This window comes from Plecotus auritus, assembly GCF_963455305.1.
Source record: "Plecotus auritus genome assembly, chromosome: 7".
In the NCBI taxonomy this organism is placed as follows: Eukaryota; Metazoa; Chordata; class Mammalia; order Chiroptera; family Vespertilionidae; genus Plecotus; species Plecotus auritus.
This window is the reverse complement of record NC_137774.1, coordinates 22,333,371-22,350,701: the sequence shown is the minus strand read 5'-3', so window position 1 is coordinate 22,350,701 and position 17,331 is coordinate 22,333,371. Positions and strand designations below refer to the sequence as shown.

General features: G+C 35.5%; 1 protein-coding gene across 1 annotated transcript in view; it reads right to left on the bottom strand.

The window, feature by feature from the left end:
- The window catches only part of VMP1 (vacuole membrane protein 1), a 121,854-nt gene that overhangs the window by 31,479 nt on the left and 73,044 nt on the right, over positions 1 to 17,331 (bottom strand). Inside the window, exon 9 of the mRNA XM_080680911.1 lies at positions 2,206 to 2,286. Coding sequence (XP_080537037.1) covers positions 2,206 to 2,286 — 81 coding nt within the window. The remainder of the gene's footprint in view (positions 1 to 2,205; positions 2,287 to 17,331) is intronic.

Below are 17,331 nucleotides of genomic sequence, written 5' to 3'. Positions count from 1 at the left end.
AGAATTAGATAAATTCCCCAGGAATTTAACACCATTCAGTAGATTGGTTGGCTATTTGGTAGCTGTTTTCTAAGGTGAGATATAAATGAGAAAAAGCCTTAGATTATTTTAGTAGTTGCTAGGTTTGAAAATCTTTAGCCTGAAATAAGAATATTATCTAGAAAGTGCTCACACCTATATATACCAAACATTGTTGTAAATTCACAAATATATTTTTAGGTGGATGTGCTCTTATTTCTCAACATAAAACATTCATTATTTATATTTTATTTTATGAGAGCCCAAGGCCATGGATTGTGTGATCTATTTTAGAAAGAAAGTCAAGTGGAAATACAAGAGCAGTGATTCAGATATTTTGAATATTCAGTCCCAGACAAAGAAGTGATTCACAACTAATACCTTTTCTAAACATTCCCACATTTCAAGAATGCTGAAAGACAATTTCATATAAAAATGCAAAGAGACCACAAGCTATTTTGAGTGCTTCATCCATTTTTCTCCCATAGAAGTACTCTGTCCTTGTGGCTGTTGGTCAAACCATTTATAAATCAATTAATTTATATCATTTCATTTTTTAACTTTCAAAGAAAAGTCTAGTTATATTTGTCACATATGTCCTTTTAAAAACAGTGCCATGACTAAATTAGAATTCAAGTATTTTTTTGTTAGTAACACTTGGATTCAATGACTCAGTTTTGTTTTTAAATTCAAAGCCTTTATGCAATTTCATCTGACTTACAACCATGTAATAACAGCATCATTTCACAGTCTCACATCTGTCATTTCTTAAAATTTCTCATGTGACCCTCACAACTCTGTGAATTACAATTTGAATAGTTTTCCTTTTTTATCAGGCTCCACCTCACACATGAGCCTGAGGATCCACATATATAATCTTAAATCCTCACATGAGCCTTTGCAATGAATGTCGTATTGCCCCATTTTGAAAATTAAAACCTAGGGTTTCAAAGAGAGTAACTTGATTGAGGCTACAGAGCTAGTAAAAGTCAAAACTGGTTTAGGAACCTAAGTAAGCCTGACTCTAAAGCCAATTCTTTCTACAATATCACACTACAAAATACCTATAAACTGCTCAAATAGTTAAGGTCAATATTGTGATAAAAAGCTTCTACATTAAAAAGAAAAAAGTTCGATTATGAAAATTTCTAGTATTGCCAAGTTCAAAAGATAGTAATTCAGGCACAGATATGCTTTAGAATAGCCCTAAAATGTTGATAACGGATTAGAAATTTTGGCACCAAATGATCCCCTTTTTGTCCATTTGCTTTGCTAAGGCTGGAAAGGGGGTTCTCAAAGATGTATTATTGTTCTTGTACTTAATGGATAAAATAGTTGGTGTCACCAGAAAATAATTTTGTGAATTTTACTTTTAATGGCAGCTTTTATCATTATCAGCCAGGTGCACCTAGTTATTCTGGTCAAATCCACCACTGAACTACCAATTGTGTACAGGTGACCAAAGAAAACTTGGATCAAAATGCTCCATTTCAAATGTAGTTATTTCTATTATACAGAAAAGGACCAGGATAAAACACCCATCAAAGAACATCAGTTTCACATATCTGTAATTTGAGACATTAAGTAAAACAAAAATTTTTAAATTTACAGTTTACAATCAATATTATTTTGTATTAATCAGGTACAACATAGTGGAGACATTAAATGTTTGACATTAAGAGCGTCTTAGTTCACTGTAGCCCTTAACTTTGCCACAGACGTTCCAATTACCTTACTAGGTGTTAGCGTCACTTAAGGCAGGTTTTATACACATTTTCTTTATAGTTAATGCTTGAAACTTTGGGAAAAGATGACTTATCTATAACTCTGGAAAGAATGAAATCATTGTTATTTGGTTAAATGCACTTCATTATAAATTCATCCACTGAACCAATCCATCCATGGGAAGGATGGATTTTCTCTCTTTTGTTCTTACTGAATCAAGCCATTTAGGTCTGAAGTCATCATGGCGTGATGAAATGCTTAAAAGTCAATAAACAAAATATGAACATATTCACCAGAAAACAGCTCATTTGATGAGTAAGATGAATGATTAATAAAATTACATACCCGTTAAGAGTGATAGCATTATTGTTCATTCAGGCATGTATCTTTTAAAAACAAACTGGATCAAAATATAAATCTAGCATTTATTGGAATTTCTCACTTTTAATACAATTTACTTACTGAAGCACAGGCCAAAATTCCAAAAAATCCAACCTTCTGTACTAGGTTTTGTACTGCCAGCTTAGCCCGGGAGGCAAAGTCCTATATAAAAGAAGGATATCAAAACATTAATGAAAAGTACAAGGAATAAGGAAAAATACTGTTTATAGAGTTTATAATATTAAATGCCTCATGATCTGAAAGCATTGATTCATTTAATAAGATGAATTATTTTAAAAATTACAGGCTGCACAGGAAAACATGCAAATAGAATCTTTTTTTTAAAAAAAAATATTTTATTGATTTTTCACAGAGAGGAAGGGAGAGGGATAGAGAGCTAGAAACATCGATGAGAGAGAAACATCGAGCAGCTGCCTCCTGCACACCCCCTACTGGGGACGTGCCCGCAACCAAGGTACATGCCCCTGACCGGAATTGAACCTGGGACCCTTCAGTCCGCAGGCCGACGCTCTATCCACTGAGCCAAACCGGTTTTGGCTAGAATCTTTTTAAAAAAAATAAATTTTATTGATTTTTTTACAGAGAGGAAGGGAGAGAGATAGAGAGCTAGAAACACCGATGAGAGAGAAACATCGATCAGCTGCCTCCTGCACACCTCCTAGTGGGAATGTGCCCGCAACCAAAGCACATGCCCCTGACCGGAATTGAACCCGGGACCCCCTCAGTCTGCAGGCCGATGCTCCATCCACTGAACCAAACTGGTTAGGGTGCAAATAGAATCTTGATAGAACATTAATTACATCCTTAATGATAAACTTGTACCAGATTTCAAGACTAAGCTAAAACATTGTGACTTTAGTTGTTGGATCCCCTATGGATTACCTAGAGGTGAACAAAATGCTATAAACTAACCATGAACCAACTCATTTTTTTTGGGAATACTGGCCTACCACATCTATTTCTCTTTCCATCTGTAACTCACCAGACTTACTCCTAGATTAATACCAAGGTAAGAAATCATAGGATTTTTCAAGATAGCCAGTGTGAAGGCACTGGGGCTGATCACTAGCCAGAAGATGGAAAAACAGTTATGTGGCAATAACTAAGCATTCATTACACCCAAAAGCAAACATTCTACATTTGCACAGCCTGTGCTAGTTTTTTTTTTTTTTTTTTTTTTTAAAAAGTACTCAGGTGAGTACATTTTTTTTAAAATATATTTTATTGATATTTTACAGAGAGGAAGGGAGAGGGATAGAGAGCTAGAAACATCGATGAGAGAGAAACATCGATCAGCTGCCTCCTGCACACCTCCTACCGGGGATGTGCCCGCAACCAAGGTACATGCCCTTGACCGGAATCGAACCCGGGACCCTTGAGTCCGCAGGCTGACGCTCCATCCACTGAGCCAAACCGGTTTCGGCTGTGCTAGTTTTTATAAAATGTTTTTGCAAACATTTTACTTGAGTCTTTCAATAATCCCAGGATATAAATAGGGCAGATTCTTCAGACTCTGAAATCAGTGAGTTTTTTCCCCCCTCTATTGCCATTTGTGATGCTGAAACATACATTTGGCTGGCTAATTTATTTCCACAATTTTCTTCTTCCAGCATATTGATGCTACAATTATATACATGTACTAGAGGCCCAGTGCATGCACTGGTAGGGTCCCAACAGCTGCTGGCGGGGGCCTCCCTCCCTTCCCCCGGCCAGCCCCACACCCTGGTCAAACTCCCAGACAACTCCCAGTCGAGGGGACAATTTGTAGACTATGCTTTTATTATATAGGATATATTTTTCTTTTTTTTTTTTTAAATATATTTTATTGGTTTTTTACAGAGAGGAAGGAAGAGGGATAGATAGTCAGAAACATCGATGAGAGAGAAACATCGATCAGCTGCCTCCTGCACACCTCCCACTGGGGATGTGCCCGCAACCAAGTTACATGCCCTTGACCGGAATCGAACCCGGGACCCTTCAGTCCGCAGGCTGACGCTCTATCCACTGAGCCAAACCGGTTTTGGCCAGGATATATTTTTCTTAAAAATACCATTCTGATATTTGATTATAATTCTTTTCTGATTTTGAAATGGCATATACTCCAATCAAAATTTCAATGGAAAATAAATGATACGATAAAAATATTAATGTGTAAATGTCTTCTTAAACAGTGTTCACATCATAGAATATCTTCCTCTCTCTTTGGTTCAATGCTCTAATACGCAACAATCTTATAGAAAGGTCAGAACATAAAAAAATAGAAGGTTCCTTCATAGAATAGAAACAGGATTTAAAGCACTTCTCTAATTCACAACATAAGTTGTGTATTTCTACTTAAACACACACACACACACACACACACACACACACACACACACACAACAAAAAGCCTTTAACAAATATGTAGAATAACCCTAGCAAATTACAACATTAAATATTAAAAATTTAAAAATAATACTACCTTCCTCCTACTTACTTATTGAGGATGGTGAGAAAGTCAAAGGAATTAAATCAATAATGTATACGTATTTTAAAAGATTAATATAACCACTTTCAAGTATATTGGCTCTCAAAGTTAATCATTAACTAAATTCTACAATGCAACTTTTATAATTTTACAATTTATTTCCAAAGAGAGAATTTTTCTTTTGGGAATTAGCCTTATTTTTTCAGTAAGTCATTTTATCAGATTTAATATTTTTAAACAACTGAATGACTGCAGTAAAGGGCACTTTCCATTTTCATTCAGATTTATTTTTCCCCCTTAAATAAACAACTATTGCATTATGAGTGAAATATTAATTTAAAAACTCTTAAAAATATAATAAAATCAGCTTTCCAAAATAACATATTTTAAAACAAATTATACTTCTTTTTCTTTCAAATAATTTGTACAATCCAAATTACTAAATATGTCATTTATAAGAAGTACTAAACAAAAACTAGTAAGGCATAATGAAAATAAATGTTTTGGGTTTTTAAAATATCAAACAATCCTATTAGATTACGAATGAGTTATAAAACTGTCATTAATATAGCCTGCGAGTTAAAATATAAATTCAGGAAAATGCCTTCTTTTATAGCCCTTAATATCTTCACAACAAATCCACTCGAACATGAGTCAAGATGGTATTCAATTGCTAAGCAAAAGTAAAAAAAAAAAAAAAAAGAAGGGGAGGCTGGGGGGAGGTCAGTGGGGAAAAAAAAAAAGAAATAATATATACAATTTTTATTTTAAAGACAACATATGTATAAATATATTTTCCAAGTCAGACATATGTGGGAACATTTTTCTATCAAAGAATTTATATACTCTTCAATATGTAAAATTACAGAAAATTAGATTTTTGCATAAAATGGTATAAACAAGGTCAACAGTATTTAGAAGGTTTGGTGCCCTGTTTTCTTTAAAAAAGTTTTTTTTTTTTTTCCCGATTACAGTTGACATACAATATTTTAGGTGTCTCTTTTCTTTTTATCTTAATTTCAAGGCTTTAGAATCTTATTATTTATTTAAACCAGGTGACTATGTTAAACTGATGGTGTTTTTCTACTAGAAATACACACACATACACATTTAAATTTAAAAATAGTATAATTATACCAATTGGTTTATATAAAAATGATTAAACATTATACAGATCACTTGATATACAAAATAATAAAAATATTTAAGCCTATAGAAGTTCAAGGAATCATGTTTTTAAAAACATCCTGAAAGTAAGGAGACATTTTATCCCTTTGAGGCAGAATCTCTGTACTCAACAGAAATCAGACAAGAACAAAGGAAAATAGACTCCTTGTTCTTTCAGATGCCTGGGTGCCCATCATCAATTATTCTTAACAGTGTTTCAAGAATTTTTGTTTGAGGGAAGAGTTACTCTATCCAAATAAATGAAGTAGAAACCTCCCTTAACCATTTTCTTTTTTAAAATTAATTTTTAGCTGGCACATTTTACAAGGAAAACAAATTAAGTGCCTTTTTAATGGGGAGTTTTTACTTTTTAAAAAGTCTGAAAGTCATGTACTGAAAATGGATTTCATAAATCTCATTATGTGCTTAAAACACACACACAGTGACCATGCTACTTTCAGTTCCTATAATTTATTTTCCAGGTCTTTCACAATATTCTCAGAATTAAAATTATACTTTCAACCACCCATACATATTTATTTAAATTAATGTTTTTCCTTGCCTGTATAATTCAAGTAAACTCAGGGGATCATTGTATTAGTATTTACAACAAATCTAAAATATTTTACAATAGTAAAAGAACTCATGTATAGATTTCATAGACACAGCATATTTTGTTTTTATTTTAAATTTATTTTACTTTAAAGCCATATATTCAAAAGTTACTGATATGGCTCTAGAGGTTTATTAATATATTTTTATGGAAAATATCATTCTTTTACTGTCTAAAATATTCTACATGTAGTTCTACTTTCCTGTTTGTTGCACTGTAGTTTAAAACTTCTTTATTTTTAAAAAATAACTTGGTACTTTTTCATTATTTGCATAATTTGACAGCTCTTTCTTAACATGTTGATTTTAAAGTAATATTATCTAGGCATTAAAATATTTATATTTCCCCCTGCTTTAAAATAGAAAGAACTGTGCTGTGGGTATATGATTTGACAATAAACCCAAATACTAGTAAACACACACACATCACAAACCATCAAAAATTTCCTCTTTTACTAAAGTTTAAAAGAACCATTTCAAACCAAATTTGCTATTCTTTTTAGGCCATCAAATAAGATATATAAGGCAAGGAAAAATATGCACCAATAATAAACAATAATATCTTAAATAAAAAGTTTAACAAATTAGTATGTTAGGTACTCAATATTCAAATAAAATGTAAAAGAAAATTAGTATTTCATTTTAATGGTTTTAGAGTATTTATGGGAACAATGTAGTAAGTTTAATTTGATTACTTCCTCAATTGTTATTCTTCATTTTAAAAAATCTGTACAACTAAAACCAAATTCCTTTAAATAGTTTCATTTCTCTGGATTCACATTTCACAATATTTACCTATTTCACAATTTAAGTGCCTGAGAAGCAAGTTTCATTCTCTCGCTCTACTTAAATAAATAGCATGCATTTATAATTAGTTATCACATATCACTTTCCATTTTTAAAAAATAAACAAAATACAAATAAATAAAATTATCTTCCCTACTCCCACTGATATTTATGCTTCTGAAAGGAAGAATGAGAGACACTATGAATATTTACCATTGACTACAAGAAGACAGATGAAGAAAAGTTAAATCCTTATCACTGAGATTTAATGGATTAATAATATTAATAATACACCACACAAAAACTTCAAATATAAATATTCTGCATTACTTTTGCTTCACATTTCTTTTCCCTAAGAAATACATTTATGATTAAGGGAGAAGAGAAACTATATTGCTAAGCATAATAAGCTTATAAAATATTAGTCTTTGAATCTAAAGATGTCAGATTAGAGCTAAATACTTCAAATGGCAACAGTCATCTATTTCATTTTCATAAGTGGTCACATGAAATTTCAAGATCTCTTTAAAAAGTGACAGTAAATTCCTATACATGTTAAATGACTGTAATATTATCATAGATAAATATGATTTGGTTAATAGTTGATGTTAGAGTTGACCTGTTATCATTAATGTAATGGTAAATTTTATGAATTAACTGTCTTCTTAACCCATGATTTTTAAAAAAATGTGTATTTTATTGATTTTTTACAGAGAGGAAGGGAGAGGCATAGAGAGTTAGAAACATGAGAGAGAAACATCAATCAGCTGCCTCCTGCACACCCTCTACTGGGGATGTGCCCACAACAAGGCACATGCCCTTGATGGGAATCAAACCTGGGACCCTTGAGTCCGCAGGCTGACGCTCTATCCACTGAGCCAAACTGGTTAGGGCTTACCCCATGATTTTTAAAAGTGCTGAAATGCTCTTCTCGGGGTTGGTATTAAAAGCAGTTCCACAGCCAATATTAAAAACCACAGAGCAAATGTTGCAATAATAATTCCTTGTGTAAAAGGGAAATTTATATTAAAACATATTGTATTTGTGAAGTTCTTTTGCCATCTAAAACATGTTAATATGTCCTAGTCAATTGTGTTGTGGCAAGCAAGTTAAACTCTATTAACCAGAAATGGGGCTACATAGTAATAATGACAATGTTGTAAGCTGTTTCAGCATCGTTGACACTCTCTCTGAAATATTAACTTGTTATTAAGATCCCAATAACCATGTAATTATTTTCTACAATGTTATCATAGTCCACATAGTAAATAACAAATGAAAGGGTATAATAATTCTAATCTTCATGGAAAGTACAATGAATCATAATTCATCATCTTTAAGTCTTTCTCCTCTTAAAAACAGACTAAAAGGTGTCTTAATTGCAACTGGAGCTCTTTATGAGTGATTTTCATATAAAAATGTAGAGCATTAATTCACTCAATTCAATTGTTCAATTCAGTAAAAAAAAATACTTTTGAAGTATATTTTGAAAAGAGTTACACACCATCCATTCTGTTCTTTGAATTATAATGGACTCAAACATACTCATGAAGTGAAGGAAATAAACTCTAGGATAACAAGAAAAAATAGGGATATTAACTTGATAAGATAAATTATTATGACAGTAGGAAGTAGTTAATAAATTTAAGATGCTGGATTACAAAATGCACACACATTTACCAGAAAATAGTAATCAGGACAGTATTGTGTAACTTTTTCTGAAAATGAAATGTTTTGATGTCCAATTTATGGAATTTACATTATTAAATCAGAGATGATCACTGGAATTTAAATAAAGTAAAAATTAGGGTAAAATTCTAAAATAGTATAAATAGAATACATCACATAAACACATTTCCATAAAGCAAAGCAAAGAAATTTTATTCTGAAACTAAGAGATTTAGAAATTTTAAGAAGAGATTCTAGAGTTCTGAATCAAGATGGTGACATAGGAGGATTATGAACTCACTTCCTCCCACAAACAGAATATACAGCTGCAACCTCTGAAAGAAATCCAGAAACTAGCCGAGTGATTTCTAGTCTTATTCCCTGGCTTTTTGTGGCTGCCCCTGAGGACATATCCCTGATAGCCTGTGGGGCTTGTGTTCATAGGTTCAAGGGATGGTAGCAAACACAGAAACAGTTCTTAGCTAGCTATTCATACAGGGTTCAGTGCAGAGCGAGCAAACAGAAATGCCCATATTCCAATCTTCCCCTCACAGGAGTATATTTGCATACTTTAAAATGTGCTGCCTGAAGACTGTATCTAGATGCGGAGTAATCTACTCCCCTTTGGGACACTGAAAGGTCTCAGCACACCCTCAACAACTGGGAGACACTAAAAACAAAGACAATAGACAAAAGACAATGGCAAAGGACTGAGAGACAACTAAAGAGCTAGGGCAGAGTTGAAGGATAAGGCTCATCTCCTACAGGAGGTCACTCCTTAAGAGTGGGAGAGGTGGCTGTTTTATCTAATGCATAGAAACCAACACAGAGAGTGAGTCATGGCAAATGGAAAATGAAGAAACAAAGGAATAAGTTCCAAAGGAAAAACAAGATCGAGCCACAGATAAAGACCTTAATGAAATGAAGATAAGTGATTTATCTTAGAGTTCAAAATAATGGTCACAAACATGCTCACTGAGGTCAGGAGAACAAAGCATAAAGAGTGAGAATTTCAACAAAGATCTACCCAATAAAAGAGTAACATGCTAATTGACCTTCCCTTCGTGATACCCACCAGCCAATAAGGAGTATGCAAATCAACCCAACAAAGACGACAGGTTAATTTGCATATGTGGGTGCTGAGCAGCCAGGCCTCTGAGCAGTGTAGGAAGGCGGAAAGGCAGCTCTGGCCAGAGCGAAGGCAGTGCAGGCAGCCAGGGAAAGGAAGGCCCATTCTGACACGAATCTTCGTGCATCGGGCTTCTAGTAGAAAATATAATAAAGTCCCATACAGAAGTCACTGAGGTGAAGACTACAATAATTGAACTAAAAAACTCAAAAGAGGAGTTCAACAACAGACTACCTAAAGCAGAAGAAAGAATCAGCAAACATGAAGACAGGGAAGTATAAATCCCCCCATCAGAGGAGCAAAAACAAGAAAGAATGAAAATGAGTGAAGATAGCTTAAGAGACTTATGGGACATCAAAGGAATATATATTTACATTATAGGAATCCCAGAAAAAAAGAGAGAGTATGGGAAATAAAAGTTATTTGAAGAAATAATGGCTAAAAACTCCCATATCCTGATGAAGAAAATAGACATCCAGATTTGGGAAGCTTGAAATTCCAAAAAAGTTGAATCTAAAGAGACCCACAGCAAGACACATTATTATTAAATTGCAAAAGTTAAAGACAAAGAGAGAATCTCAAAGGCAGCAAGAAAAACAGCATGTTACGATGCTACATATAAGGGAACCCCATAAGACGATAAGCACATTTTTCAACAGAAATTTTGAGAGCCAGGAGGGAGTGGCACAAATATATTCAAAGTACTGACAGAAAATAACTTCCAACCAAAAATACTCTATCCAGCAAAGTTGTCTTTCAGAATCAAAGGAGAAATAGTTTTCCAGATAAGCAAAATCTGAAGGAGTTTAGTACCACTAGACCAGCCTTACAAGAAATGTTAAAGCTGAAACAAAAGGGCAGTAATTAGTAATATGAAAACATATTAAAGGAGAAACCAAGATGGCGGTATAGGTAAACACCTAAACTGCTGCCTCGCACAATTTCAAAACTACAACTAAAAGACAAAACCGACATCATCCAGAACCACAGGAAGGCTGGCTGAGTGGAAATTCTACAACTAGAAGGAAAGAGAAAAGCACACTGAGACTCACAGGAGCTGCGGAAGGCAGAAGTAAGGAGGCATGCGCGCGTGGAGAGGGCTGGCAACTGAGTACGCAGCTGGCTTTCTCAATCAGGAGGGAGACAAAAGCTCCCGACTGCTCTGAACTCCAGTTCTGGGCAAGACTCTGGGGACCCAGACTCATACAGGGAGAAACTGGACTGTCTGGCAGTGGGTGAAACTCAAGGGCGGCTTTCTTTCAGAGGTGCTTGCAGCAATTACCATGGGACACTGAGACCCAGGGGCCTCTTAGGGCAGGGCTGATGGAAGCCATTGCTGTTTGCTCCGCCCTGAGACTCCACCCCATCCAAGCTGAGCCAGAGGCTTTTGCATAGGAATGGCCTGGTCCTTTGAATTCTAAACTTACCTAACAAACTGCAGCTGAGTTCGCGAGACCCAGAACATCCGAAAGAAGGCCCAAGGCCCTGCAGCAGCTTGCATTGCTTCACAGCTGGGCCTCATCTGGGCACCTCCAAAACTCAAACAAAGAAGAGGAATCTGCAGATCTCTCCGTAGCTCCTGCTGGGTGGCCTCAGGCAGAGGCTAAATTAGCACCTCCTTAGAGATCCAAGAGCCAGTGTACCCAGGCGTCAGAGTGGGACCATCAGATTACAACTCCTCAGATCCATAAGTGACACACTCAGGGGTCAGACTCAGTGAGCACCAAAGCCCCACTGAAGCAAGTCTTGTCTCATAAGGGTGTCTCCAGCACAGAAGTTCTCCCATTGTAGACACAGCTGATCATCACAGCCAATTGGCCTGGAGGTCAATTCCTCCCAGTGATACCAACAATCAAGGCTTAACTACAACAAGACTGTGCACACAGCCCACAAAGGGGTGCACCAAGAGTGTCCACCTCAGGTAACTGGGGAGGCTGAGCCACTGGGCCCTATAGGACACCTCGCACAAAGCCACTCCATCAACTCAGGGAAGCAGCCAAAATGTGGAGACAAAGAAACAGGTCACAAATGAAAGAAATGGAGGAAAGCAAATGACTGGATATAGAGTTCAAAACCACGGTTATAAGGTTTTTCAAGAATTTTCTAGAAAAGGCCGATAAATTTAGCGAGACCCTCGAGGATATGAAAAAGGACCAACTAGAAATTAAACATACACTGACTGAAATAAAGAATAATATATAGAGATCCAACAGCAGACTAGAGGATCCCAAGAATCAAGTCAAAGATTTGAAATACAAAGAAGCAAAAAACACCCAACTGGAAAAGCAAAAAGAAAAAAGAATTCTAAAATATGAAGATAGTGTAAGGAGCCTCTGGGACAACTTCAAGCGTACCAACATCCAAATTATGGGGGTGCCAGAAGAAGAGAGAGAGCAAGATACTGAAAACCTATTCAAAGAAATAATGACCGAAAACTTCCCCCACCCGGTGAAAGAAATAGACTTACAAGTCCAGGAAGCGCACAGAACCCCAAACAAAAGGAATCCAAAGAGGACCACACCAAGACACATCATAATTAAAATGCCAAAAGCAAAAGACAAAGAGAGAATATTAAAAGCAGCAAGAGAAAAACAGTTAGTTACCTTCAAGGGAGCACCCATACGATTGTCAGCTGATTTCTCAACAGAAACTATGCAGGCCAGATGGGAGTGGCAAGAAATATTCAAGGAGATGAATAGCAAGAACCTACAACCAGCAAAGCAATCATTCAGAATTGAAGGGCAGATAAAGAGCTTCACAGATTAGAAAAAGCTAAAGGAGTTCATCACTGCCAAACCAGTATTATATAAAATGCTGAAAGGTATTCTTTAAGAAGAGGAAGAAGAAGAAAAAGGTAAAGATAAAAATTATGAACAACAAATACATATCTATCAACAAGTGAATCTAAAAATCAAGTGAATAAAAAATCTGAGGAACAGAATAAACTGGTGAATATAATAGAATCAGGGGCATAGAAAGGGAGTGGATTGACAATTCTCAGGGGGAAAGGGGTGTGGGGGGTTCGGGCAGAGGGTGGAGTAGAAACCGGGTGGAGGGGAGCTATGCGGGGGGGGGGGGGGAAGAGGAACAACTGTAATAATCTGAACAATAACGATTTATTAAAAAAATAAAGAAAACATTAAAGAAAAAACCTCAATGGTAAAGGTAAATATATAGTTAAAGTCAGGACAATCTAATGTTGTGAAGGTGGCAAGTTAATCACTTATAAAGCAAGTATGAAGTGTAAAAGACAAAAGAAGTAAAAATAGTTATAACCACAATAATTTGTTAATGAATACACAAGATAAAAAGATGTAAATTATGACCCAAAACATAAAAATGTAGAGATTAAAAAGAAAAAAAGTAGAGTCCAGTATGGCTCAGTGGTTGAGCGTTGACCTATGAACCAGGAGGTCACGGTTCAATTCCCAGTCAGGGCAGATGCCCAGATTATAGGCTTGATCCCCAGGATCCCCAGTGTGGTGCATGCAGGAGGCAGCTGATCAATGATTCTCTCTCATCATTGATTAATTTCTTTCTCTCTCCCTATCCCTTCCTCTCTAAAATCAATAAAAAAATATATATTTAAAATGTAGAGATTTATAATGCATTTGGCCTTGGATGGTTGTCTCAGTTGGTTAGAGCGTCATCCCCTTATGTCAAGGTTCCATCCCTGGTCAGGGCACATACAAGACTTTGGGTTGTGGGCACACAGTGCAATATATGGATCTTATAACATAGAAATCCGTACCTGAATCCTATCTGACCCTATTAACCAATGTCACCCCAGTAAATATAATTTTTAAAATGGGCAGAGGATCTAAGTAGGTATTTTTGCAAAGAAGAGACATACATGTGGCCAACAGGTACACAGAAAGTACTCACCATCAGTAATGAACAGTTAAAATACAATGAGATATCACCTCACAATTGTTAGAAAAGCTATCATTAAAAAGACAAGAGATAATAAGTGTTGGTGAGTATGTGAAGAAAGGAGAACCTCTGTGCACTGTTGGCAAAAATATAAAATACAACCACCATATGATCCAGCCATTCCATTTCTGGGTATTGATCCAAAGGAAACAAAACAATCTAAAAAAAAAAAAAAATTACACATGTCCCAAGTTTACTGCAGCATTATTTACAATAGCCAAGACATAGAAACAACCTAAGTGTCCTCAATGGAGAAATGGATAAAGAAAATGTGGGATACAGTGATATAACACACACACAGAGTAATAATATTCAACTATAAAAAAAGAGAATCCTGACATTTGCAATAACATGGATGAACCTTGAGGGTATTATGATAAGTGAAATAAGCCAGAAAGAGAAAGACAAATACATAATCTCACTTAAACTAGTATATGGAACCTTAAAAACATCCAAACCCCAAGTAATAGACACAGAGAACAGATCGTTGGTTGCCAGTGGCAGGGGGTGAGGGATGGGCAAAACAGGCAAAGTTGGTAAAAATGTACACACTTCCAGTTATAAGACAAATAAGTTTTGGAGATGTAATGTATAATATGTTGACTACAGTTAACAATACTATATTGTATATTTGCAAGTTGCTAAGAGAGTAGATCTTAAAAGTTCTCATCACAAGAAAAATTATAACTGTGTGGTTATGGACGTTAACAAAACTTATCATGGTAATTATTTTGCAATTCATATGTATGTCAAATCATTATGTTGCACATCTAAAACTGATACAATGTTCTATGTCAGTTATATCTAAATTTTTAAAATTTAGCAGTTAAAAAAACACAAGAAACTAAAGGTACAACTGGTTCACAGATGTGGCAAAAATCAAATATGAGAAATCTGTATACTCCAATGTGTAATAAGCAAAAGTTGATCTGTCTTTTTCAGACCCCAGCCAGTACACTAACTTTTTAGAGTTCAAGATAATGATTGTAGGCCCTGGCTGTGCAGTTCAGTTAGTTAAGAGTCTCATCTTGATACACCTTGGTTGTGGGTTTGATCCCCAGTCAGGGCACATACAAGAAACAACCAATGAATGCATAAATAAGTGGAACAACAAACTGATGTTTCTCTTTCTCTAAAAGACTATGATTTTCTTTTCTGTGGGGTACAGAAAAAATAAAGGCCTCAAAGTCATTAACCTAAAGGCGATTGTGCCTGTAGCAGGTTCTATGGCACCTCCTCCACATTAACCCTTTCAAAAACCATGTAATAATGATCAGTAAGATTTTTCACATAAAACTATACATAAGGAATATATAATCTGGGAACAACACACATTTCAGAGAGTTGTGCTCAAAATATGAAGCTATCAGCTATATCTGGGTCAAAATCAGGATTAAATGGATGTCTGCATGTACTGATGTACTATTAGTTATCAAATTTACTCTGGAGGGATAAGGGAGTGAAAGTATTCTTTTAACTGAGGCATGACGGATATACAGTAAGGTACACATATCTAAAATATACATCTTGATGAAACTTTCAATGAACACACCCATGTAACTACCACCAAGATCCAGATATAGAACATTACCAGAACTCCAGAAACCCCACTGGTGGCACTCCTAGTAATTACTCCTTACCCCAAAATAAACACTATCATTGACTTGTATTACACAGATGTAGCTTGCCTATTTTTGAACTTTACATAAATGGAATTAAACAGTACGTCTTCTTTTATGTCTGGCTTCTGTAGCTCTACATTATGTCCATGTGATTACATGTAGCAATTATGAATTTCTCGCTGTTGCTGTATAGTATTCCATTGTATGAATATACCACACTTTATTTACTTTTGGTGAACATTAGGGCTGTTTCGACTTTGGGGCTATTATGAATAATGCTGCTATGAAATTCTTGTACAAGTCTTTTGGCACATCTTCCTGTTGCACATAAATTTTCAAATGGAATTGCTGTATCATAGGGTATGTGTATGTTTAACTTTAGTAGATAGTTCCAAACATTTATCAAAAGTGGTTGTAACATAGATTACTCTTAATAGTGCTTCCATGTTGACAATTAATAATCTCAATTGAAAAAAAAAATCTAAAGGATTTTCCTTTGCTACAGATGGTTCTAATGATTGTGTTTGTGGTAAACAGCAGTTCTGATAATTCAAATGAAGATTAAATAAATCCAAACATATAAAGAAGAGGTGCCGAAACCGGTTTGGCTCAGTGGATAGAGCGTCGGCCTGCGGACTGAGGGGTCACAGGTTCGATTCCGGTCAAGGGCACGTACCTTGGTTGCAGGCACATCCCCACTGGGAGGTGTGCAGGAGGCAGCTGATCGATGTTTCTCTCTCATCGATGTTTCTGACTCTCTATCCCTCTCCCTTCCTCTCTGTAAAATATCAATAAAATATATTTAAAAAAAAAAAAAGAAAAAAAAAAGAAGAGGAAAAGCAAAGCTTTAAGTATTTTAAATGCTGAGTTATGACAAAACTATATATATATATATTTTGTTCACAGAATCATAGAAGACAAAATTAGAATCTTTTCCCCAAACCAGAATTCTTATTTAAAAGCTATTAAATTCAACCAAATAAAGCTGGTAAACCACTACATGCAAGGTAATAAAAATACAAAGATAAGGACACAGTAGTCCAATCGTTCATTCAACAAATGTTTATCAAGAGTTTATACATGCCAAACACTACCATAGGAGCAGGGAGTACAACACTGAGTCAAACTGATAACAACCTGGACCCTCACACAGCTCACATTTTAGTGGAAGGTGAGAAAAATCTATAGAATGGAGGGGCAGAGATGGTGTAATTTTAAATAAGATGGTCACATAAGGCCTGACAGAAAAGGTGACATTTGATCAAAATCCCAAAGGAGGTGAGGGAATAAGCCAGGCTAAGAATTTAGTGAAAGCGAGTTCCAGCAAGTTTATTTCATTGAGAAATAAATAATCCATGGTGTGTATATGGGTGGTGGGTTGCAACTGTTAAAGAGAAGCGGAAAGAGATGATGAACAACTCATGAAACCTACAATGCAAGGGAGAAAATGAAAAACAAAAAAGACGAAACGTTCTTACAGATAAAATACAAACACCAATCTACAGAGTTCTTGGATATCAAAATGATAGAGTACCGACTGCACTGTCTTCAAACTTCTCTGAGCCAGTTTCTTATCTTTTTTATAAGATGGTGATAAGCCCTAACCGGTTTGGCTCAGTGGATAGAGCGTCGGCTTGCGGACTGAAAGGTCCCAGGTTCGATTCCGGTCAAGAGCATGTACCTTGGTTGCGGGCACATCCCCAGTAGGAGGTGTGCAGGAGGCAGCTGATCAATGTTTCTCTCTCATCGATGTTTCTAGCTCTCTATCCCTCTCCCTTCCTCTCTGTAAAAAAGCAATAAAA